General features: G+C 35.6%; 4 protein-coding genes across 9 annotated transcripts; 1 reads left to right on the plus strand and 3 right to left on the minus strand.

The window, feature by feature from the left end:
• Window positions 1–33: 33 nt before the first annotated feature.
• Window positions 34–1,451, minus strand: LOC125576121 (zinc finger BED domain-containing protein RICESLEEPER 2-like). The gene is made up of 2 exons (XM_048735512.1): window positions 1,237–1,451; window positions 34–1,174 (listed from the first exon to the last, which is right to left on the minus strand). The coding sequence occupies exons 1-2, from the start codon at window positions 1,449–1,451 to the stop codon at window positions 34–36; spliced, it is 1,356 nt and encodes a 451-aa protein (XP_048591469.1).
• Window positions 1,452–1,644: 193 nt separating this feature from the next.
• On the plus strand, window positions 1,645–5,673 carry LOC125576304 (protein AGENET DOMAIN (AGD)-CONTAINING P1-like). 4 transcript variants are annotated; one of them, XM_048736070.1, is made up of 3 exons: window positions 1,645–4,882; window positions 4,964–5,062; window positions 5,144–5,673. In XM_048736070.1, the coding sequence occupies exons 1-3, from the start codon at window positions 4,793–4,795 to the stop codon at window positions 5,618–5,620; spliced, it is 666 nt and encodes a 221-aa protein (XP_048592027.1). In that variant the 5' UTR covers window positions 1,645–4,792; the 3' UTR covers window positions 5,621–5,673. The 4 variants fall into 3 exon arrangements, 1 of the variants encoding a protein (XP_048592027.1); XR_007314718.1 differs by having other exon boundaries at window positions 1,645–5,062; XR_007314719.1 differs by having other exon boundaries at window positions 4,964–5,673.
• A 4,628-nt stretch (window positions 5,674–10,301) lies between these two features.
• LOC125576305 lies at window positions 10,302–13,418 on the minus strand. The gene is made up of 2 exons (XM_048736073.1): window positions 12,843–13,418; window positions 10,302–12,759 (listed from the first exon to the last, which is right to left on the minus strand). The coding sequence occupies exon 2, from the start codon at window positions 12,155–12,157 to the stop codon at window positions 10,487–10,489; it is 1,671 nt and encodes a 556-aa protein (XP_048592030.1). The 5' UTR covers window positions 12,158–12,759; window positions 12,843–13,418; the 3' UTR covers window positions 10,302–10,486.
• Window positions 13,419–17,234: 3,816 nt separating this feature from the next.
• LOC106422514 (protein NSP-INTERACTING KINASE 3) lies at window positions 17,235–21,648 on the minus strand. 3 transcript variants are annotated; one of them, XM_048736081.1, is made up of 11 exons: window positions 20,724–21,648; window positions 20,184–20,313; window positions 20,024–20,095; window positions 19,795–19,938; window positions 19,648–19,719; window positions 19,505–19,564; window positions 19,314–19,414; window positions 19,099–19,245; window positions 18,681–19,007; window positions 18,217–18,608; window positions 17,235–17,720 (listed from the first exon to the last, which is right to left on the minus strand). In XM_048736081.1, exons 1-11 carry the CDS (start codon window positions 20,827–20,829, stop codon window positions 17,379–17,381), a joined length of 1,893 nt encoding a protein of 630 aa, XP_048592038.1. In that variant the 5' UTR covers window positions 20,830–21,648; the 3' UTR covers window positions 17,235–17,378. The 3 variants fall into 3 exon arrangements, with proteins under 3 accessions (XP_048592038.1, XP_048592036.1, XP_048592033.1); XM_048736079.1 differs by having other exon boundaries at window positions 18,681–19,022; XM_048736076.1 differs by having other exon boundaries at window positions 18,681–19,025.
• Between the last annotated feature and the right edge of the window lie 290 nt (window positions 21,649–21,938).

Raw genomic sequence — 21,938 nt, forward strand, 5'->3', positions numbered from 1 at the left:
ACATAAAAAAAATCATAGCAATATACAAGAATTTTACAAACCTCTCTCCATCTTTTCTTCGTACTCAACATCTCCAAGTATCTGAGCATTGGTGAGTACCTTTGATTCAAGTCTGATGTCTTGTTTCATCCACTGTTCTGTACACATGAGAACTTCAACCATATAGTGAGTTAAACAACTCCTATGTGGATCTATTAACCTCCCACTCGTGCTGAATGCACTTTCAGAAGCAACCGAGGAGACTTGCATAGCAAAAAGATCACGAGCTATCTGTGATAGAATAGGGTACTTGCCAGAGTTAACTTTCCACCAAGAGAGAACATCATAGTCAGTTCCTAGCATTGAATCTGAATTCTCAACATCAGCCTTTAGGTAAGCTTCCAACTCGTTGATGTCTCTCACTCCACTCTCCTTTAGCAGTGTGCTGTACTTTTTCTCAATCCTGTGGTAGCCGAGTTCATCATCAAGCAAGTCTATTGTTGGCTGTTCTTGAGATTGTGAAGACTGAGTAGACTGAGTAGACTGAGATGATTGCACATTTGCTTCAGCTTGTTTACCATTTCTTTCACTATACTCCTTGAACAAATCAGTTAGAATACTAAGAACTGAATCATTTAACTCTTTGGACTCCATACTGTCTTCCCCGTAAAGATCCTCAAAGCACAACTTTGCAAACTTCATCTTTCTGCTAGGATCAAAGACGCTTGCCACCACTAAAATCTTGTTAATGTTCTTCAACCCATCCCAATACTTATCAAACTTCATCAGCATATCCTCAGCCTTAACTTTCAAATCAGTATCATAACTATTGCAAAGCAACTTCAAATTGGATGCTATGTTCACTATCTCACCATAGCACTTGTGGGCACAAAGGGTGGTAGATGCTGAGACTACTAAGGTTGAGTTATAAAAGATAATAAGAAACCTCTCTAACCTTCCAACAGCACGCCAATCTTCACTTACAGGAGGTCCGAGTCTTTTTTTCCCCTTGTCTAACTCCATGAAATGATCATTGTACGGTTTGTCCTCAAAACCCATCTTATCAAATGCAGTCTTGTAAATAAGTGCTCTTTGCAACATCAAGTAAGTTGAGTTCCACCTAGTCACAACATCAAGTGGCAAACTTCCTCTTTTCATCCTACCAGAATCTACCTTAAGCTCAAATGCTCTCTGCCTATTTGTTCCAGATCTTACATATGAGATTGCATTGCGGATTGCAGTCACACTATCATTTACGTCAAGCATTTGTCACGGTTTTCTTCAACTCTTTTGAAATGAGACCATACGTCGGATCTTGGGGCTAGTACGCGTGCTGTTTTACTCTGTTCCTGACTCTCTCCAGGTGGTTGTTTTCGTTTGCCTCTTTGATCAGACTCTAGAGTTTGAAACTCTTCTTCTACATCATCTGCTTCTCTGTTTGCAGTGCCTTGAAAAGGTGATGATGATGACATCTACGAACAAAACCAAATCAAAGTGAGTTCAATACGTTTTCTCCGTCTCAGACTAACAAAAGTATAACTTTGTCTCTGTAACTAACATAATCAAGTTAAATGCATTATAGATACAAGTCGTGTGGCAACAATTAAAAAAAAATAAGTAACATAAATATAGAATAATAAACTAATCAACTAACTTTGCATGAACTTGATACTATCAAGTGCATACCTTTGTCTCTGTCTAAAATAAGAATCATACGACAACAAATCAACTAACGTGTACTTCCCGTACGATAAGAAAATCAAGGACATAACATAATTAACTAAGTTTGTCTTTTTCTCTGACAATACGACAAGACTTGACAACTACCAGTACATAATCAAATAGAAAGTTATAGTTAAATAATTTTGATGTAGGATTGAAAAAGAAAAAACCTTTGATTTCGTCCTTCTCGTTGACGACGTCAATGAAGGAGACGAAGCTGATGAGAATAGACTTTTGGATTCCAGTTTGAAAATCTAGTGTATCTAAGATTAATTTTCAATGAGGCAATTTCGGGAAGCTTAACAGATTCTCTAGGATTTAGGCAGCAATGAATTAGAAAGTATATATGTGTATAGGTCACGGTACATTAGTTCGGGTGTTTTCGGGTTATGCTTCGGTTATCGGATATAACCGTTCGGGTACGGGTATCCGGACTAATTGAATCCTAAACCCGTTCGGTTTTTTTTTAACTTCGGTTCGGGTTTCGGTTCGGGTTTTTCGGTTCGGTTCGGGTTCGGATTCGGGTTTCGGTTAATATGCCCACACCTATAAAAAAGAATGAAATGAGATTATATACTAAGGATTGGACATGTATATGGTAAGCTTAAAATTGTGATGTTTACAGACAACAAAAATTTAGAACCACAAAGGATCGAACCCAGAGGGAGAGAGTCTGCGTATTTGGATAGTGTGGGAGTTTAGCCACTAGGCCAAGAAGAATCATCTGTTATGGATTACATTTAATTTTATTTAACTCCAAACTGTAACACAAAAAAGAATTAAAATAGATTTTGAATCCACCACATATCGAACCCGGGGATAGAGAGACTTTTGAGTTATAAAAAGCCTTGGTTTAACCGCTGGTCTGAGGAGAATCATCTGTTAGAGAATATTACATAAGCATACTTAACCCAATTAAATATAGGATAGGTTTCCTAAACAATACATTTCGATTGAAAAAAAACAAAACTCTTGCCGTCTCAACACTCTCGCCGTTTCAAACTTCTCGAATCTCACTCGTCTCCGCCTCTCGAATCTCTCTCTCATCTCCATATCTCTCGATCTCCGACGAAAACCCATCTCCAGAACTCTCTCTCTCTCGATCTTTTACGCGAGCTCTCTCTATTCTCCGAGAAAAACCATTTCTAGAGCTCTATCTCTTGAAGGTATGTTGCAGATTCAACCTTATGTGTGTTTTCTTTCTGAGAGATTGGTCTCCTGTTTTTTGCTTGTGTATAGACTTGCTCGTTTTAACCTAATATGATTCGTAGAATTCTAGTTCATGTGAAAGCATGTGTATAGACTTCGGGAAGGATTTGTATTTTTTTTCAGGAAACCCTTCCTGAAAATTGGATTTTAATTAATTTAGACAAATAAAATTTTTCTTGTTTACGCAGGATAGAAACAAGATGGGAGATCCATTACCATTAAGACTAGCACTGCCTGAGCTGAGGTATCCGATTGGATCAGAGCCAGAGAAGACGATATCGATAAACCAACACTCGATAGTTGCTTATATCAAAACTGTTAAGGAAATTCTAGGAAATGATGAGTTCAACAGAATAAGAGGGACGTTTTTGGGACCGGTGATCAAGCTTGGAGAGAGGTCTTTGAAATTATCAGCTAAGATAGTGCACGCAGTTCTCACCAAAAGCATCAAGACAGTGAAGAGACACGAAGCATGGTTCCATTTTGGTGCTCAGCCAATGAGGTTCTCTATAAGAGAATTCCACATGGTGACTGGTTTGAAATGTAGTGGTGAAGCAAGAGAACCGCGAGAGGGAACCGAGAAATTTAAGTGGGACTTCCTAAAAGGGCGTACTCATACAGTAAAGGACGTGGAGAAGCAGCTCAGAAACACAAGAGAAGATGCTTCTGATGAGAGATTCTGCCTTGCAATGCTCCTCCTGATTGAGAGCATACTACTACAGAAGAGCCTTCTCGACGGTGGCACAACTTTTACTTTGGATTATGTGAAAATAGCGCAGGATATGGATGTCTTGATGACATACCCATGGGGGAGAACAGCTTATAATTTGCTGTTAAAATCACTTCAGAGAGCTATCGACAAAAGCCTCGACAAAAACAATTATGATTTGCAAGGGTTCCCTATGGCATTTCTTATATGGATACTTGAGTCAGTACCTTTGCTACAGTATGCATTCAGTCAAGTTGTTCCTATTCTGAGCGTTCAACCGTCTACCCCAATATTTTTGTGTGAGAAGTACCTTCAAATAGCTTCTCCACAGCTGATAGATGTTCTCCTAATTGAAATCAAAGATCATGTAAGTTTTTACATTATTTTTTTCTTGTTTCTGTTTTGCCTTATGATTCTCCATTTAAAAGCTAATTATTTTTATGGTTTCAGCTTAAGGTCACATGCATCCTACCTCCTATTTCTAATGATCCAGAAGATGATGTTTGCATGGGAGACGAAGCTAATAAAGATCTGGATGACATGGCCGATTTATCGAAGAGAGGTTATAAGTTTAAAATTAGAGATTGGCGAAACATGTCAGTAGACCTATACGGTGCTAATGAAGAAATAAGAAGAGCATCTTTACTGTTTGGGAATGGAGGGATGAGTCAAGCTTCTACTTCGTATCAGGAGGAGTCTTTGGAATCAAAGATCAACAGAATCAGCGAGATGGTGGGAGATAATTTAAGGATCATGAACGATCGTTTGTGTTTGATTGAAAAAGACAGGAAACAGATTAAAGAACGTGTGACAAACCTAGAGAAACTACAAAGAGTTACTTCATATGAAACTCCAAACAATGAGGTAACTTTTTTTTCAGAAATTAAAATTAATGTTTATCTAGTTCTTGATTCAGTTTTGAGTTGTCAAGTAATTTTGGAAGATGTTATACATATTTAGGCTTGCCTTCCTAATTTTTGTTGTACTTGCACAGACTGACACAACTCCATTTCATGAGACGGCTTCCAGACAAGGTGAAGCCAATGCAGATCAAGCAGATGAACAACTTAACAATGAGGCAAGTATAATTTTGAAAACTGTTGGTATTTATAAAATTATGAATTTGGTACGTGTTCATAATCCCATTCCTGACATCAGGATACACGAGAGCCTATGAATGAGATCACGAAAGAGACACCTGGTTCTCCAATAGCTCAACAGAATATTGAGACTCCAGTCCTTACTCCAATTCAGACGCAGCAGGTACCTTCTTTAAAAAATTGGACTTTTCAAGTAATTTTTGGAAGCCCTTGTACGTGTTCATTCAACCATTCCTGAATTCAGGAGACTCACGAGCTTATGAATGAGATCATTTCACCAAACATTTCCGACACACAGCCAAATACCCGAGCTCGCAGAAATCTTTTAACAGAGCAAAATAAGGTATTACTTTCATTAAAACCTTTAATAAATACTCAGCAACTATCAAAATGACTGGATATCCTTGAATCTAAACCATCACAGGATGTAGAAAGCAGAGTTCAAAATCCCTTTGAGATCGGAGCAAATGTGGAGATTTCATCACAAGATGACAATACTTGTCATAAATGGTATCCAGGAAATGTGTTGGCAACATATTTGGTTGATGGGGTTGAGATGGTGAAAGTTGAGTACTTCGTCCCGTCTCTGGACGAAAAGAAGAGGAAAAGGAGTGTTGAGACACGTGTATCAATTGACAGAATACGTCCTCAACCACCACCTGAGAGATCTGGAGCGAAGAAAAGTTATGAGCTAATGCAGGACGTGGAGGCGTTCGACAATGGTGCCTGGTGCGCTGGAAAAGTTAAAGTCATTTTGTTTGATGACTCGTGTTTTGTCGCTTTGAACAATTCTAAAGAAGAAATTTACTTCCACCATTCTGAGATTCGAAAACCAAGAAAATGGGTAGATGGTGTTTGGGAGATGACAAAAAAGGTAAAACAAATGCCTTGGATCACTTGAATTGAAAAACAATGTCATTTGTTTAATATCTCGGTATTGATTTTCAGAAGGAAGAAGAGCAGACGCAGAGTGTGAATCCAAGTGAAGGAGATGGTGATAAAAAGGTATGAAATATTTATACATCATACTAGGAATTAAGATATAAATGTATCTGAATTTTTGTCATTCAAAAAGGGGAAGGGGAAGGCTGTCGCTTGTAAGAAAAATGAAGCAGCTGGTCCATCAGAAGATGTTGTTGGGAAAATGGCAAAAGAGGTAATAAAAATGAATAAGATCCACTTGAATTGAAGTTCAGGTCAATAGTTTGATATATCGGTTTTGTTTCACAGATGGAAGTAAAGCAGGGTAAGAGTGTGAAACCAAGTCAAGACGATCATGCAAAAAAGGTATAAAAAATATTTTTACTTCATATTAGGAAGGCATTCAAGTATAAAGATAAAAACGATCCTGAATTTTTGTCTTTATTTTTAATTAAAGGGGAAGCCACATGTTGGTAAGAAGAAGAAAGCAAATGCTCAGCCAGTAGATTTGCTTCCTTTTCTACAGCGAGAAGAGAAGAGGCCAATACGACCTAGAAACCCTCCTATACCTGTAACACCTGAGGTAATCCTTCCAATTGATCCATTTGTGACACCTGAATTTCCTCGGTTTTCAAGGCTTGCACACTGGATGGATCTACGGGGCATATATCGTGTGTAAGCAACTTTTTGTCCTCGCATAAATATTCCTAATTTATTTTGTAAAAGTTTCGATTGATACTAGTTAATTTTATCAACTACAGACCGTTTTATATCAATGGAAAAGAAATTGAAAAAGAGTTCTTTCAAAAAATGGACGATGCAGAAAAAAATCTCAACAAAGAGGTAATCAACACTCTGTTTCTGTCTTTCTATTTGATTGTGTCATATGTTTAGGAAGAGGTTGAGTTGAGCTATGCTAGATGTCCATGTTATAGCAGTTCTATATGAAGTTTCTAACTATATTGTTACATTGGCAGCACATAAATGTTGCATTTGAAATGCTAAATTGTAAGAGGGTTGAGCAAGGTGCTTGGTTCCGCAACAACAATCTTCCAGCAGCATGCTTTGTACCAGTCGATTTCTTAGAAGTGGTTGGATACGCTTATGAATCTGTCAGGAAGCCACATAAGAAAAAAAAAGTTATTGGAGGGCTGTGTAGGCGAACTTGTGAAAGGTTTAATACATCCAAAGAAGGTATGGCTGGAAGATGTTGATGTTATATATGGTGTCATTGAAGATAAGTTGAGCTGTCACTATATTGGGGTGGAGATACAATTGATGGACAACACAATCACACTCTTCCATTGTGGTCTTCCAAAAGCAAATATCAAACGTGCTCTTAATAAAATCCAAGAACTGGCAGGTAAAAATATTAGCTAATTTAGAAAATAAAAGTTTGTCACTTGCTGCTTGTGATTGTGATGCATTTTTACATATTCATTTTGTTGTCTGTTGGTGATTGATTTATTGTATAATTTTGGGTATTTATGACAGTGTTGATTAGTGCCATAAAGATGGAACTTCTTGGTGAAGAGGTTAATTTCGAAGATATCAGTCCATTTGAAGTTAAGTTTGCAGAAGGGCTTCCAAAACAAAATTTCCATACAACTGTGGTATTTTTGTTGTGAAGATGCTGGAATGCAGGTCACTGGGATTGAAGAGCATGGCTAATATAAATGATGAAACTGCGATGGACTTACGAAGCAAGCTATGTTGTGAGATCTTCGACCAGTTTATGGATAAAGATTTCCAGGAAGGTCAAAGGAAGTGAAAATGTCATATTTGTTCTGTTTTCTACACTGTTTTTCTACTTTGATATTAATTATCCCTAACGTTTAAGTTTAAGTTTGTAATGAATTATCCCTAACGTTTTTTTCATTTAGATTGTTATTGAAAAATTTTTTAGGATGTATTGATGAATTGTCAAATGCTTATGGTACTTTTAGGATGGGTTTCCAGAAAAAGAGTGAGAAAGCAAAATGCACCAAAGCCTAGCATATTCCTTTAAAGTTTACAAAAAAAATGAAAAAGAAAGTGATCCGATGTTGATTGAACTCGTGAACTCTCGAAAGATGAATCAAAGTGTGCAGCCGCTGTGCCAAGGGTGTTATACTTGCCAAAAGATATAATAAAACGATAATAACTTGTAACTTTTGAATATTTAATTAAAAACAGAAAAAAGTGAAAATATACACAACGGGAATCGAACACGGCTTATTGTGTGATAAGGGTACACTAAGAGTAGAAGGGCTTGCCACTAGGCTATGGTGGATATTCGATATCAGAGTAAATGTGAACTTATTTATTCACAGACGATAGATTTATATGATCTGGATAACATTTTAAGTATTCAGGATAGCTTTCCAAAAACAAATTCCTTTAAAGTTTACAAAAAAAAAAATGAAAAAGAATGTGATCTGATGTTGATTGAACTCGTGAACTCTCGATAGATTAATCCAAGTGTGCAGCCGTTGTACCAAGGGTCTTATACTTGCCAAAAGCTACAATAAAACGAAAATAACGTTTGAATATTTAATTAAAAACAAAAAAAAATGTGAGTATACACAACGGGGATCGAACACGACTTATTGTGTGATAAGGGTACACTAAGAGTAGAAGGGCTTGCCACTAGGCTACGTTGGTTATTCGATAACAGAGTAAATGTGAACTCATTTATTCACAGACGATAGATTTATATAATCTGGATATCATTTTATGTATTCAGGATGGCTTTCCAAAAACAAATAAGCAAATCAGATAACCAAGTTATAAGAACACTAGGCCAAACCATTACAAAATAGTGAAAAACATTGAACAAGTTTTTTATTTAGGTTGTTAATTGAAGAAACAACACAAGAGAAACAAAAGTGCTTATTCATTTAAAATAAAAACTGAAAATCAAACATAATGTGGTCCTTAAAAACATAAAAAGAGAAGACGATAACATGAAATTACTCATGATGGAGCCAACTTTCGCCAAGTTTATCCCAATCAGGGACTTTGACCTTCACATCAGCAAGCATTCCTTCCGCTTCCGAGTGCTCTTCTTTGAGTTTCTCCAACTCAGCAGTTAAATCAAATTTTCCATCAGCTTTGATAATATCTTCAAGCAACTCGATTTGGACAGCAATTGAATTTGCTTTGCTGGATGCAAGATTCCAATCATTCTCAGATAGCCTGTATTCGTTGGACAAACGAAGAAGAGCCCTGTAATGTTCCACAGTTTCCTTCTTCCCCTTCTTGAAACCTTCGGCGGCATCACATCCGTAAACCTCCTCTATGGGACGCTTCATCATCTTCTTTGAACTTCCTTCCATTGAAACTTTGTCCTGCAACAAAATCGAAACTAAGATGTTACGATAAAATAGAAATAGAAAAAAGTTCATGAATTGAATGGAAAATGAGAAAAATCGAAAACTAACTTGTATTGCAAAAGGATATATCAAGCGAAATGAAGTGAGTGAATAAAAGGTCTGATATCGTCCCTTATATTTATAGAACAAAAAGGAACTCTTCGATTATTGAAGTCAGTTAAAATAAACTCTTGATTATTGTGGAACTCTTCGATTATTGAAGTCAGTTACTGAAATAACCAATCATATAACACCCAATCTTGACGAAAAGAAACTCTTCGGTGACTGAGTTACATGATGTCGTTTGGAAGAGACTCTTCGATTCCTGAGATATATGTTTGAACAAAAAAAAAAAAAATCACCCATTACTCGTAGGAGAGTCGAACCCGGGTCGATCAAATGTTTCGGTATCATAGGTTTCGTGGTTTAGCCGCTAGGCTGAGGAGAATCATCTGTTAGTTGCTTCCACATAATTGAATTTACCCATACAATTTATAGTATAAATACATTGGAAAGATCTTTGATAGTTCAGGATGGGCTTCCGATTGCGACAAATGTGATTCCTGAGATATATGTTTGAACAAAAAAAAAAAAAATCACCCATTACTCGTAGGAGAGTCGAACCCGGGTCGATCAAATGTTTCGGTATCATAGGTTTCGTGGTTTAGCCGCTAGGCTGAGGAGAATCATCTGTTAGTTGCTTCCACATAATTGAATTTACCCATACAATTTATAGTATAAATACATTGGAAAGATCTTTGATAGTTCAGGATGGGCTTCCGATTGCGACAAATGTGATTCCTGAGATATATGTTTGAACAAAAAAAAAAAAATCACCCATTACTCGTAGGAGAGTCGAACCCGGGTCGATCAAATGTTTCGGTATCATAGGTTTCGTGGTTTAGCCGCTAGGCTGAGGAGAATCATCTGTTAGTTGCTTCCACATAATTGAATTTACCCATACAATTTATAGTATAAATACATTGGAAAGATCTTTGATAGTTCAGGATGGGCTTCCGATTGCGACAAATGTGATTCCTGAGATATATGTTTGAACAAAAAAAAAAAAAATCACCCATTACTCGTAGGAGAGTCGAACCCGGGTCGATCAAATGTTTCGGTATCATAGGTTTCGTGGTTTAGCCGCTAGGCTGAGGAGAATCATCTGTTAGTTGCTTCCACATAATTGAATTTACCCATACAATTTATAGTATAAATACATTGTATATTACAAAAGTTGGATGTTACAAAAGTTGGATGGGATTCCAGAATAGTTGAATATTACTGTGTTTTTTTCTAGCAAAGAAGTTTAAACTAAAAATTGAAATGAGATCAAAAGATAATGTTGTATATTACAAAAGTTGTAAGAAATCATACTTATTCAGGATAGGGTTCCAAAAGAAAAAATGTATATGGTCTTGTGCATATCATGTAACCATCAAAATAGCCAAACATCCAAATAATAATCGATAAAAATGTAAAAATGTAGAACTTCATCCTATAGGCCTCTGGCATGTGATCTTGTTGTGCCCTCCTGTGCCACATCTGCTGCACTTGTGGGACTGAGATTTAGATCCAGGAACCCCAAACTCGCCAACGGATCTCTTTCTCTTTGTAGGAGGGCGTCCACTTTTCTTTTTGGTAGCTGGAGGTGGGCAAGACAGTTCATCAATATTCTCTGGATAGGTGGACGTTGACAACTCTCCACCAGGATGTATGCTTTCAGCATAAGCTTTAGCCCACGTTTCTGTCAAGTGAGAAGCATCAACAAAACGGTTTTCATCTCTCTTGATATGCTTAGCAGCAGCGATGGCATGGATGCAGGGGATCTTGTCAATGTCGAAAACATTACATGTGCAATGCCGCTTCTCCAAGTCAACAACAAACTTCATTGTTTCATTCTTCACCTCAAACTCGCTTCGATCAACTTGATACACATTCAACAACATTGCGGCCCCTAACCTAGATACCAATTTCTGAACAACTTTTGGAGTAACCAGGTGCTTATGTTTCGCAGCCGCTTCGCGTCGCTCAAAAAACCAAGTGGTCATCGTCAATCTGATAGTTTCAAGGAGAGAGATAATGGGCAACTCACGAGGCATCTTCAACATAGAATTGAGAGACTCTGCAATGTTGGTAGTCATGATATTATACCTGTTCGCAGGCGCATAGCTTCGTGCCCACTTCCTAAAATCAGACTCTTCCAGATACTTAGCCAATTCAGGACATTTATCCTTTATGTCCTTGAAGATTAACCAGAACTCGTGACACGTATAGGCATCAGCAGCGCTTTCCACCAGAGGTAGCAACCCAGTCTTCGCATATGTAGGAGTGATGTTGCGGAGCAGATGGATCCTGCAAATTCCATGGTGAGATAAGGGATATACATCCTCCAACGCTGAAGAAATGGAGTTAGCCCTGTCTGATACAAAAACAAGATCCGAAGCGTCCGGGATCTTCTGGCTCAAACCTCTAAAGAACCATTTCCAAGAGGCGCCGTTTTCTGCGTCAACCACTGCAAAAGCGAGAGGATATAGATGATAATTCCCATCTTGAGCACAAGCTGCCAATAAAGTCCCATTGAATTTTCCCTTCAGAAATGTACCATCTACTGCAATAACTCTCCTCATCAATGAAAATCCCCTTATCGATGGACCAAAAGCCACAAATGCATACTTGAACTTTCCTGCAGCATCAACATGTTGATAAGTCAAGGAACCAGGGTTTGTTTCTGTGATTTTATACAACCACCTAGACAAATTGTAATAGCTGTCTTCAGGAGTCCCTCTAACCAAAATCTGAGCTTCTTCTCTCACTCTCCAAGCTTGTTTGTAATTGATGTGAACACCATGCAGCATCCTGACCTGTTCAATGATCTGTTTCGGTTTGAGACCTTCCTTTTTTTCTCCATAATTGCTGGAAATCAAAGAACCCAACAACTTTGCAGATGCTTGTCTGTGGTTGGCTTTCCTGTGTGTTGTATCGCATGTATGCTCATGAACATACTTTTTAACAACGAAAAAATCTGAAACAGGTAGCTTGATAGCACGCATCCTCCACGTGCAATTTTCATCAACACAACTCAAAAGCACTCTTGACTTGTTAGAAGAGACAGTCTTGTACTCAAACTTCCACTCTAAAGCCCATTTCTTCATCCTCAACATCAACTCTCTCTTTGTCTTAAAATAGCTATTCACCTTAATATCGCCAGCTACTCTCGTGTTTGGTGAAAGTCCAATATGGACAGGGCTAAAATCCGGAAGAGCATTCAGAGGAACTGTAGAAACACCTTCATATAGAAAACTCTGCAAAAGTCAAGTAGTTCTGTAAGGCATAATACTTGATTATGAAGCATATCATGCAAACACAAACAGAAAAAGGGAATTAGGGACAATGTACCTGTTTTTCACTCTGCACAGTAGGAAGAATCACTGGATTGGCATTCAATGGAACAGTAGAAGCAAATGTATCAGAAGCTTGAATGTTACAGCTAGCTGAATCAGTACTAAAATCCGGAAGAGCATTCAGAGGAACTGTAGAAACACCTTCATATAGAAGACTCTGCAAAAGTCAAGTAGTTTTGTAAGGCATAGTACTTGATTATGAAGCATATCATGCAAACACAAACAGAAAAAGGGAATTAAGGACAATGTACCTGTTTTTCACTCTGCACAGTAGAAAGAATCGCTGGATTGGCATTCAATGGAACAGTAGAAGCAAATGTATCAGAAGCTTGAGTGTTACAGCTAACTGGATCAGTACTAACCTGCATAAGTCAAGTAGTTCTGTAAGGCATAATACTTGGTTATGAAGCATATCCTGAAAAGTCTAAGAAAAAATCATACAAACCTTAACACACAAACGACAGGTTCCATCAAATGCTCTAGTCTTGGAAATGAAAGTTCTGAGCTGACGAGTATTACCTATCGAGAGTGGGGGGAAACTTTCAATAATACATTTCATATCCAATGAAAAACCATAACTCAAACTGATTTCTTCCTCTTTAACACTAAAATCTTCAGAGACAATCTTCATCAAATCTTCATACAGTAGATCTTCTTCTATGGAAATGATTGATGCATTCCTCTTCAAATCAACAAGAAACTCCCACTGGAGAGATTCTTTTGAGATCCATTGTCCACAGATGCACAAAACTTCCATTGTTCTACAAAATCAACTTCAAATCATCAACAAATGAATAATATATAACAAAACCTAGATAATGTATAACAAAATGAAATGATTCAAACCTTAATCAAATCAGACACACGAGAGAGAGAATGAGATGAATAGACGTAGAAACGACAGATCAATTGAGAAACGACGACGACGATAAAATAAACGGAGAGACGACGACGACGGATCAACGGAGAGGCGAAGACGACGACGGAGAGACGACGACGACGACGACGACGACGACGGAGAGACGACGACGACAAGGACGGGGAGACGACGACGGAGAGACGACGACGACGACGACGGAGAGACGAGAGACGAGAAGAAGAAGCGATGAAACGAGGACGGCGACAAATTGATTTCAAATTTGTTTTTTAAATTAGTTAAAGAAGGGGGCATAAGGGTAAATTGCCCCTTTAATGAAACCTATTTTTGTGAATTCTGATCCTGAGTGCTAGTTTGGGGAGGAAAACTTCATTTAGTGTTCTTTGTGTCATTTTCTCTTAATATAACTGTATCAAACTTTGTAATTAGATATCTAATTATTTTGATTTTGTTTATTTTTCATGTAATCCATGATTTTAGTTTTTGCTTATTTGCCATATGTTTATTATTAGTTTTTAGCTGTGTAAATAGTTTATTATTAATTTTTAGCTGAGTAAATAATTTGTTAAATAATAAAATTATTCAAACTTTTTAATTAGAAATATAATTATTTTGTTTAATTTTTAACTTTTACAAGTTAGAATAATTTTTAATATTCAGTTTTAAAATCATATTTTTTAATGGATGTGGAACATAATCTATATGTTATCATAATTTATAGTTTAATAATAGTACAGATAATGTGTAAGTGATATTTATCTTAGTCTATGTTATAATAGTAAGTAAGTACTAATACAGAGAACCATGATGCCTACTTTATCTTAGTATTCATCTTAATATTGTATTATATTAATATTCCGATTCTGTACTATGATAGTATATATTCTCGTCATATGTTTGATGGACAATACACACAAAACATCATCTTTGAATAATAAAAATACGTTCAAATGATGTTTTTTTGAAAACGAAGTCCAGTTCACTTATGTTCATATTAGAGATATTGATTCGGCTACAAATTGCTACAAAATTAAAGTAAAGGTGTTGAATCTTTAAAATCATTAAAAAAATTCAAATATCAATTCAATTGAATTGATATTGGTTTATACGTTTGTAAGTATAGTAATTTTCTTTCATTATTGATTAACGTTAATTATACAATTTGGTGTTAGTCACTTATTTTGCATTTTAATTTTAGAGAACTATGATTCATGCTCTATTGATAAATGTTATTTTGACAATTCCTGATATAAGCTTTCTTAAGAGGGCTCTTTTATTTTTAGTAGTTTTATCTTCGGTGATTATACCTCAAAATACTGAACGAATCCTCTGTCTTTTAAAATAAATTTCTATAGAATAGTTATCCGAAAGAGTTGACAAATCATTATTTCAAAAAATTTAAAGAAATACTGGGACGTCAATATGAAAAGAAGTCTTAGTCTGTGAATTTTCTATATTATATTGTGTTTTTATTGATGTGTCCTATTTATGATCTATTTGTTCACCATTTCATTCTAATGTTTTGTGCTTTAGACATATTATTGGCGAAATTGTGAATGTTGTACATTTGAAAGATCTCATTGCAAAATAAAGATTCTCAACTAAGTTATAATTAACTGTCTGTGATACAATTTAAATTTTATTCAGCGTTTAATTTAATTTAATATCATTTTAGTTTTATGACATGAAGCTAATTTGAATTTTTAACATTTAATAATTATATTTTTAACATGCACACTGGATTTGGGGTATGCAAAGTAAGTATCCGATTTTTTTAAAATCGGTCCTAAAAGTCAAGGTGATATGTATTATTGAATTTTATTTAAATTCTCTACAAATTTTTACTTGGCCAAAAACATGTACCACTAAATTAAAAACTTTTTCCTTCTTATTCTTCACAACGGGAGATGAATACGCTTGCACTTGAACCACCGAAAATAGATCCTGGATTATTCTAAATGATCTAGCATATACCTCTTATTCAAAACACTATATACATAAAACAAAAAACTCTAAAACTAATAAACACAAGCCAAAAATGTTGGTGAACCTTCTAGCTTTCCATTATACAGCATCATTCCATTTTACAACATAGTTCGATTCAAATATTTTACCATACTTAGCTATGCTTAATTTTACCCTAACATTATTTATTTGTATGATTTAATTATAAATTAAATTATGTATTTTTCACTAAAATTATGATTTTTATGATATAAGTGATGTTAAAAATATTGGTCGAGTTCAAGCATGATTATCAGAAAAATTATGTACGGACTCTTAGATTATGTGTTAATATATTTGGAGTAAAGATGAAAATAAAAAGATGTGAAATACTAAAATATTAGAAATGATTAGTTTTCAAATTTTGGTGCATTGGTTGTTTAATTAGAGGAGAGTTTATTTACTTTATTAATATAGATAGAAAATGATTTTTTTAATAAAAAAAAGTGTATAAGCTGTTTCAAATTTTGATACCTTTATTATATATTGAACAGCCAATTAAATTCTAGATTTTTTTGGGGGAAATTATATGTTTACTATTTTTATGGTACCACCTTTCATTTTTACCATCACTAAGAAGACATTATCAAAAATACATTCTTCATTAAGTGGCAAAAGACTCTTATGTTCTTGTTATTTATATATAAATTATTATTTAAATTAAAAAAATAAATAAATAAATAAAAAAAAAAAAAAAATAATAAAAAATAAAAAAAATAAAATGTTTTCGAATTATACTTTTTCAATTTCGAAATTTTTATAAACTTTTTTTTGAAATTATTTTTTTGAAATTATTTTTTTAAATTTTTTTTCAAATTTCTTTTTGAAAAACGAAAATTATGTTTGAAACTATTTTTTCAAAATTTTTATATATTTTTTAAGTATTTATTTATATATTTATTAGAATCATAAATTTCACATTCCAAAAACCGTACCCCACCCCCAGGGCCGTCCCTGCCATAAGGCCAGCGAAGCAAGAGTTTTAGGCCACAAATTTTCTTACAATTTTAGAGGCCACATTTTTTGAAAAATAGTTATGGTCAAGTGGTTAAAAACATTATTTTCACTTTTTGTTTGAGTTGGAGTTTGCACATTCAATGTTATGGTGTATGTTGACTTGTAATGTTTCCTTGTTTTTTTACATGTGCGTTCTTCTCTTATTTTGATTTTTTTGAAACAACTTCTTTTAATTGAAATAATTTATTTGTTATCTGTGTTTTTATTTTTCTGTGTTACTTGGATTACAAATAATAATAGTTCAAACAAATTAGTGATTTTTATTTTACTAAAATATCTACTAATTATCTGTATTAGTCTGATGTAACCAACCTACTATATCATTTTATATTTCAAATAGAAAATATAATACTATATTTTATAAATATATGCTATTGTATATAAATATGCTTTAGGCCACCAAATTTACCGGGACGGCACTGCCACCCCCTCAACTCTAAACCCTAAGTCTACATTAGTTAATCCTAAGAGTATAATTATATTTTACCCTTCATTAAAATTGAGGGTAAAAGTGGTTAGTGTAAACATGAAAAGTGGTACTATGAATGTGCTATTTGTGACAATTTTCCATTTTTTTATGATAAGTTAAATTATATTTTAGTTATATTTAAAAATACTGTAGTATTTTTTAACACAATGATTTTCGGTCTCCAAATTTTTAACTTAAACAATTACAATATACTCCATTCGTTCATAAAAGATCCATGTTTTACAATTTTCACATTTTTTAGTAAAACATATTAACATTTAGCTATAAATGCATAATTTTTTATAATTTTATATTTCTTATATTTTTAAACCAATATTTTTTTTTTAAAATACATTTAATTTTTTTGAACTTCATAATTTTTCATTATTAGTCGACAAAAGTTGCATTATGTATCTTTTTGAAACAAAATTTTTTTCTAGAATATAAATCTTTTAAGAATGGAAGGAGTATTACGGAAGAAAAAATATTATTTTTACAGAAAACTTGTAAATTACACTCAACTCCACAACTATATAAACATTTTCAAGAAAAAGAAAAAGTAAAACCAAACAAAAACAAGCCCAAGAAAAAAAAAGTGAATGATCATTAGTCCTTCATCGAGGACCAGAGAGCTCAATGGCTTCCACCACAAGTGACGATTCCTGGATATAATCAGAGTAATATCTTACACGCGGCGATGAACTCACCATCCCCGACGGCAACGGAGGAGGCAGCGACTTCGCCCCACCGCTCTGCGACGCTTCCCATCTATCAGCCAAGCCATCGCCTTCAAGCATTTTCATAACTTCGGACATTTTAGGTCGATTAGATGGATTGAACTGAGTGCAAAGAAGAGCAACTTGAACGATTTCTTCGAGCTCCACTCTATCGTACTTGTCGTTCAGATCTTTGTCTATTAACTGTTTTAGTTTCCCTTCTTGATGCAGCTTCTTCACCTGCCATGTTAAACAAGTCACATTTCTCAGGCCAATAAACCAAAACCGAACCAAACCAAATTAAAATGTAGTCTTTCTTCGATATTGACTAGCAACCCAATCTAGACCGAACCAAATTTTCAAGATTATGTTAATGAACTGGAACCAAAGCCTATCCTAAAACAGAAATTAAATCTAAACCGAATCCAAATCATGGTTTAGTCTTCTTCAGCTTACAATCCCAAGTAAACCGAAATCAAATCAAAGATTACCAAACAAATAACGGCATTAAGTAGTTTAAATCAACTTATATTAATTGAAACCAAGCACAAACGCACAACCGAAATTTAACCAATCTCGCGGGTTAATTCTAGACCGGTTCTGAATCCCAATCATGGTTAATTTCGATTTATTTTGGTTTAAGTTTCCTCTCAAACAAAGACAGAACCGAGCCAAACCAGAATTGCGACCAATACCTCCAAGAAGTGAAGCAAGAAACAGAGAAAAGAAGACTAACCCAATCGAGCATGACACCTTTCTGGTGCGAGGAACGGCCAAAGTCAAGAGCTTTCTGACCCGTAATGAGCTCAAGAAGTAGTATACCAAAGCCAAAGACATCAGTCTTCTCCGAGGACTGACCAGTGGACAAGTACTCAGGTGCAATGTGGCCAACGGTTCCACGGACCGCGGTCGTGACATGTGAGTCCCTATGGTCCAAAAGCTTGGCTAACCCGAAATCACCAACGACCGCCTCAAAGTCCTCATCCAAAAGAATGTTAGCTGCCTTCACATCTCGGTGTATAATCTTCGGGTCACACTGCTCATGGAGATACACTAATCCCCTCGCAGTACCAACCGCTATCTTCTTCCTTCTCGACCAGTCTAACGCTGGTTCTCCCCGGATATGATCTAACAAAAATTGCAGCAAACTTAAGAGCGGAAAAAAATACCGAAAAAAATGGTTTTGGAAACTGCATTTACCTTTTAAGCGTGAGGCCACGCTTCCATTAGGCATGTAAGGGTAGACCAAGATTCTCTCGTTGTTGCTACTACAGAAACCTCGAAGCCTGAGGAGGTTGCGATGAAGAGCCAGACTTATAGTCTCTACCTCCGTCTGAAACTGGACTTCTCCGCCAGCTATGTTACAGTCTTTGAGACGCTTTACAGCCACCAAAGATCCGTCGCTTAAGTGTCCTTTGTACACAATCCCGTATCCGCCTCTCCCGAGAATGTTCTTCGAGTGGAAATGACTCGTTGCGGATCTAAGCTCCTTGAATGTGTACCTCTTCAAGTGTCCTAAGCTCACCTCTAGATCATATTGTTCTGCTGAATAAAGATAAGACTGTTGTAAAAAAAAAAAGGGAAATGCAAGAGCGGAGAAATTTTGAAGAGACTAAACCATTAACGTCGAAAAATATTTGCTTGTTGCGTCGATATCTCCACCAAAGAAACATTCCACTGGTGAAGATAACAAAAAATGCAGCGCTGAAGCTAGCGGCGAATGCAACAGCTACATGATGGCCATTGGAATGAGTTCCTGATTGATCTAAAATAGGAAAAAGAACAATAAGTTAAGCTAAAAGAGAGACAATGAGAAGCAAAGATGGTTAATACCTGATGGAACATCTTGTGGAAGGGTGAGAGGCTCGGGGAGGACAGCAGAACAGTTATTTGCAGAAGCTTTTAGGCCACAGATTAACGCGTTTCCGATCACCCTTAAAGTGTCCAAGAACAAGAACAAACTTAGTTTCGCCTCAACGGAAAAAAAAAATTAAAGTAGTTGGATAAAGTCTGGTAAAGTTTACTTGAAAGTTCTGGCAGACACTTTTGGCAGCGAGCCGCTAAGATTGTTATACGAAATGTCGCTGCACATTAAAGAATCAAAATAACAAATAAATTGGTAAGATTCTATTTGGTTAAACCATGAGGCAAAGTGTAGGGGACATACACTAGAGTAAGTCCCTCGATCTTGGACAGAGACTGGGGGCAAGTTCCTGAAAGACTGTTATTGTTCAACCGCCTGGAAAAAAAAGACAAAATGTAATAAGACACTGAGACTTGAACTTGAGTTTGAATCCCAAAAAGAAACACTCACAAGTAATTTAAGTTGTTGAGTTCTCCAAGTGAGGCCGGTATCTCCCCGGTGAATGAATTGTTGGAAAGATCAAGTGTCTGAAGCTTCTCCAACCTCCCAATCGTATCAGGAATTGGACCAGAGATTGCGTTGTTTTGCAACAACCTACATCACAAATCTTATTAAACTCAACAACAAAAATTTTTTAAAAAATTACAAAACAAGAATTAAAGATAGTGAAGAATCTTACACAGATTGTAGATAGGTGAGGTTTCCGATTCTAGGAGACAATGTACCAGACAAGCTTTGGCTAGGAAGTCCCCTGTTTCATTAAGCAAACGAGACATAAGTCTCAAAAATCTATTTGGTTTCTTTGTCTGGTGTGTACTTAGAGAAAAGAGAAGACTCACAGTGTAGAGACATAGCCATCAGTGCAAGTGACCATTCTCCAGCTACATGGATCAACTGAATTCACATCCCAATTCTCCAGAACATTGTACGGATCATTCAATTCACTCTTTATAGCCACCAAAGCCGTCACTGCTCATTTCAGACCAAACAACAACAAAAAAAACAGGAAAATTCAGATTAAGATAACAAAATGTAGCCTCAAAACTCTTGTGAATTCTCTCTTTTGCTAAAAGCTGCATTTTTATATTGAAACAGGAAGAAAAAAACCCAGAAATCTTTCATCCAAAAAATAAGTAAAACTTGAGCTGGTATTGGTGAGAGCATTTAAAGCTGTTATTTATTATCCAATAAATACAAAAATAACACAATCCACACAAAACATTCGCCACAATTTTCGCAAAAACAAAGAAACATGATAAATTGCTCAGAGAAACTCCAATCTGAAGTACTATGTTTTAGACAAATTAAAAATTTAACTTTTTTTTCCTTTTATTTCAGAAACAGAGATGGCTCCAAAGAAGAAGAAGAAGACGACTGACCTTCATAGTTAACACCAGTAGGAGAAAGTGTAGCGGTAGTGACATCATGGAACCATACCAAAACCAGAAACCCTAATCTCCAAAACACCAATCTTGCACCTACCATGGCAATATTCCCTCTTACAGCAAATCAACTTTTCTATCTGTAAAAGAAGTTCTTACAAAACCCACAAACTCATTTCTCTCTCTCTCTCTCTCCCAAATGTGAATGAAAGACTTTGCCTTTGTGTCTCCTATCTTTCTATCTTCTACTTCCCCTGTCTTTTTCAGACACAGACACTACCTTGAGCAATCTTTTTCAAGCAATGGACCTCTTTCTTTCTAAATACAAATCGAATGGAGTGAAAGGAGAAGACCCACAAGAAGAAGAAGAAAAATGACGCCTTGTTAAGATACCCAGCTCAGAAAGAGAGTTTTTGGATGAAGCAATAAGAGAATGAGTGCTCGTAGAAAGAAGAGAGAGGAAGAGAAAGAGTAAGTATAAAAAAGTGTGGAGAGAATTATCCCGAGAAACAAAGCAAACAAAACCACCAAAATGCCCTGAAAGTCTGAGAATTTTTTTCTAGAGATCTGAGAAAAGGAATGCACAAAAAAAAGCACTTGACTGATACTGTTTTGGTTTTATTATTTTAATCGTTTCTTTCTTGGGTAATTATTGAGTAGTTAATCTCTACAAGACTACAACATTCTAATTTTAAAGTTAGTCTCCTTGTTATTCAACACCACTATTACCTAATCACCTAATCTCATTTGCCTTCTCTCACTGCAACCCACCAAATTAAAAATGACAGAAAGAAAAAACGGAATTAAAAATTCATTAAAAGGGACCAAACAAGCAAAAACCCAAATGAAAATGCCAAAAAACACACACAGAAAGATACTGACAGAATAACAAGAAAAGAAGAGACTCTCTGTTTTTCTCCCCTTTTTAAGTCTACACTCTTTTTGAAAATTATATTAGCAGGAAGAAAAAATAGTGTAATTTTATGTTTCATGATTTCAGTTTGAATTCTTTGCACTTTTGCTTTCGGACAGATTTTTCAAGGACACACTTTAATATACAATGATCTGATTGGACTGAAAGGATGGGTCACAAAGAAAGAAAGAAAGATCAAAAGAAAAACTTAAACATAAGATTTTTATCTGCTTTTTAGAAAAGTTACGGAGTGAAAAGAAAAGAAAAAATAAGAAGTCCTTTTTGTTGGGCAGATCACG

The sequence above is a fragment of the Brassica napus genome, chromosome A1, assembly GCF_020379485.1.
Source record: "Brassica napus cultivar Da-Ae chromosome A1, Da-Ae, whole genome shotgun sequence".
NCBI classification, from domain to species: Eukaryota; Viridiplantae; Streptophyta; class Magnoliopsida; order Brassicales; family Brassicaceae; genus Brassica; species Brassica napus.

Coding starts and splice junctions, on each gene's coding strand:
- LOC125576305 (XM_048736073.1), bottom strand. CDS start 12,157: ATGTTGAGGATGAAGAAATGGGCTTTAGAGTGGAAGTTTGAGTACAAG.
- LOC125576121 (XM_048735512.1), bottom strand. CDS start 1,451: ATGTCATCATCATCACCTTTTCAAGGCACTGCAAACAGAGAAGCAGAT. Junction 1,175..1,236: donor AACCGTGACAAATGCTTGAC/GTAAATGATAGT, acceptor TGGAACAAATAG/GCAGAGAGCATTTGAGCTTA.
- LOC106422514 (XM_048736076.1), bottom strand. CDS start 20,829: ATGGTAGGTGCAAGATTGGTGTTTTGGAGATTAGGGTTTCTGGTTTTG. Junction 19,720..19,794: donor CTCAACAACTTAAATTACTT/GTGAGTGTTTCT, acceptor TTTTTTTTCCAG/GCGGTTGAACAATAACAGTC. Junction 18,609..18,680: donor CGTGGCCTCACGCTTAAAAG/GTAAATGCAGTT, acceptor AATTTTTGTTAG/ATCATATCCGGGGAGAACCA.
- LOC125576304 (XM_048736070.1), top strand. CDS start 4,793: ATGAATGAGATCACGAAAGAGACACCTGGTTCTCCAATAGCTCAACAG. Junction 4,883..4,963: donor CTCCAATTCAGACGCAGCAG/GTACCTTCTTTA, acceptor TCCTGAATTCAG/GAGACTCACGAGCTTATGAA. Junction 5,063..5,143: donor TTTTAACAGAGCAAAATAAG/GTATTACTTTCA, acceptor AAACCATCACAG/GATGTAGAAAGCAGAGTTCA.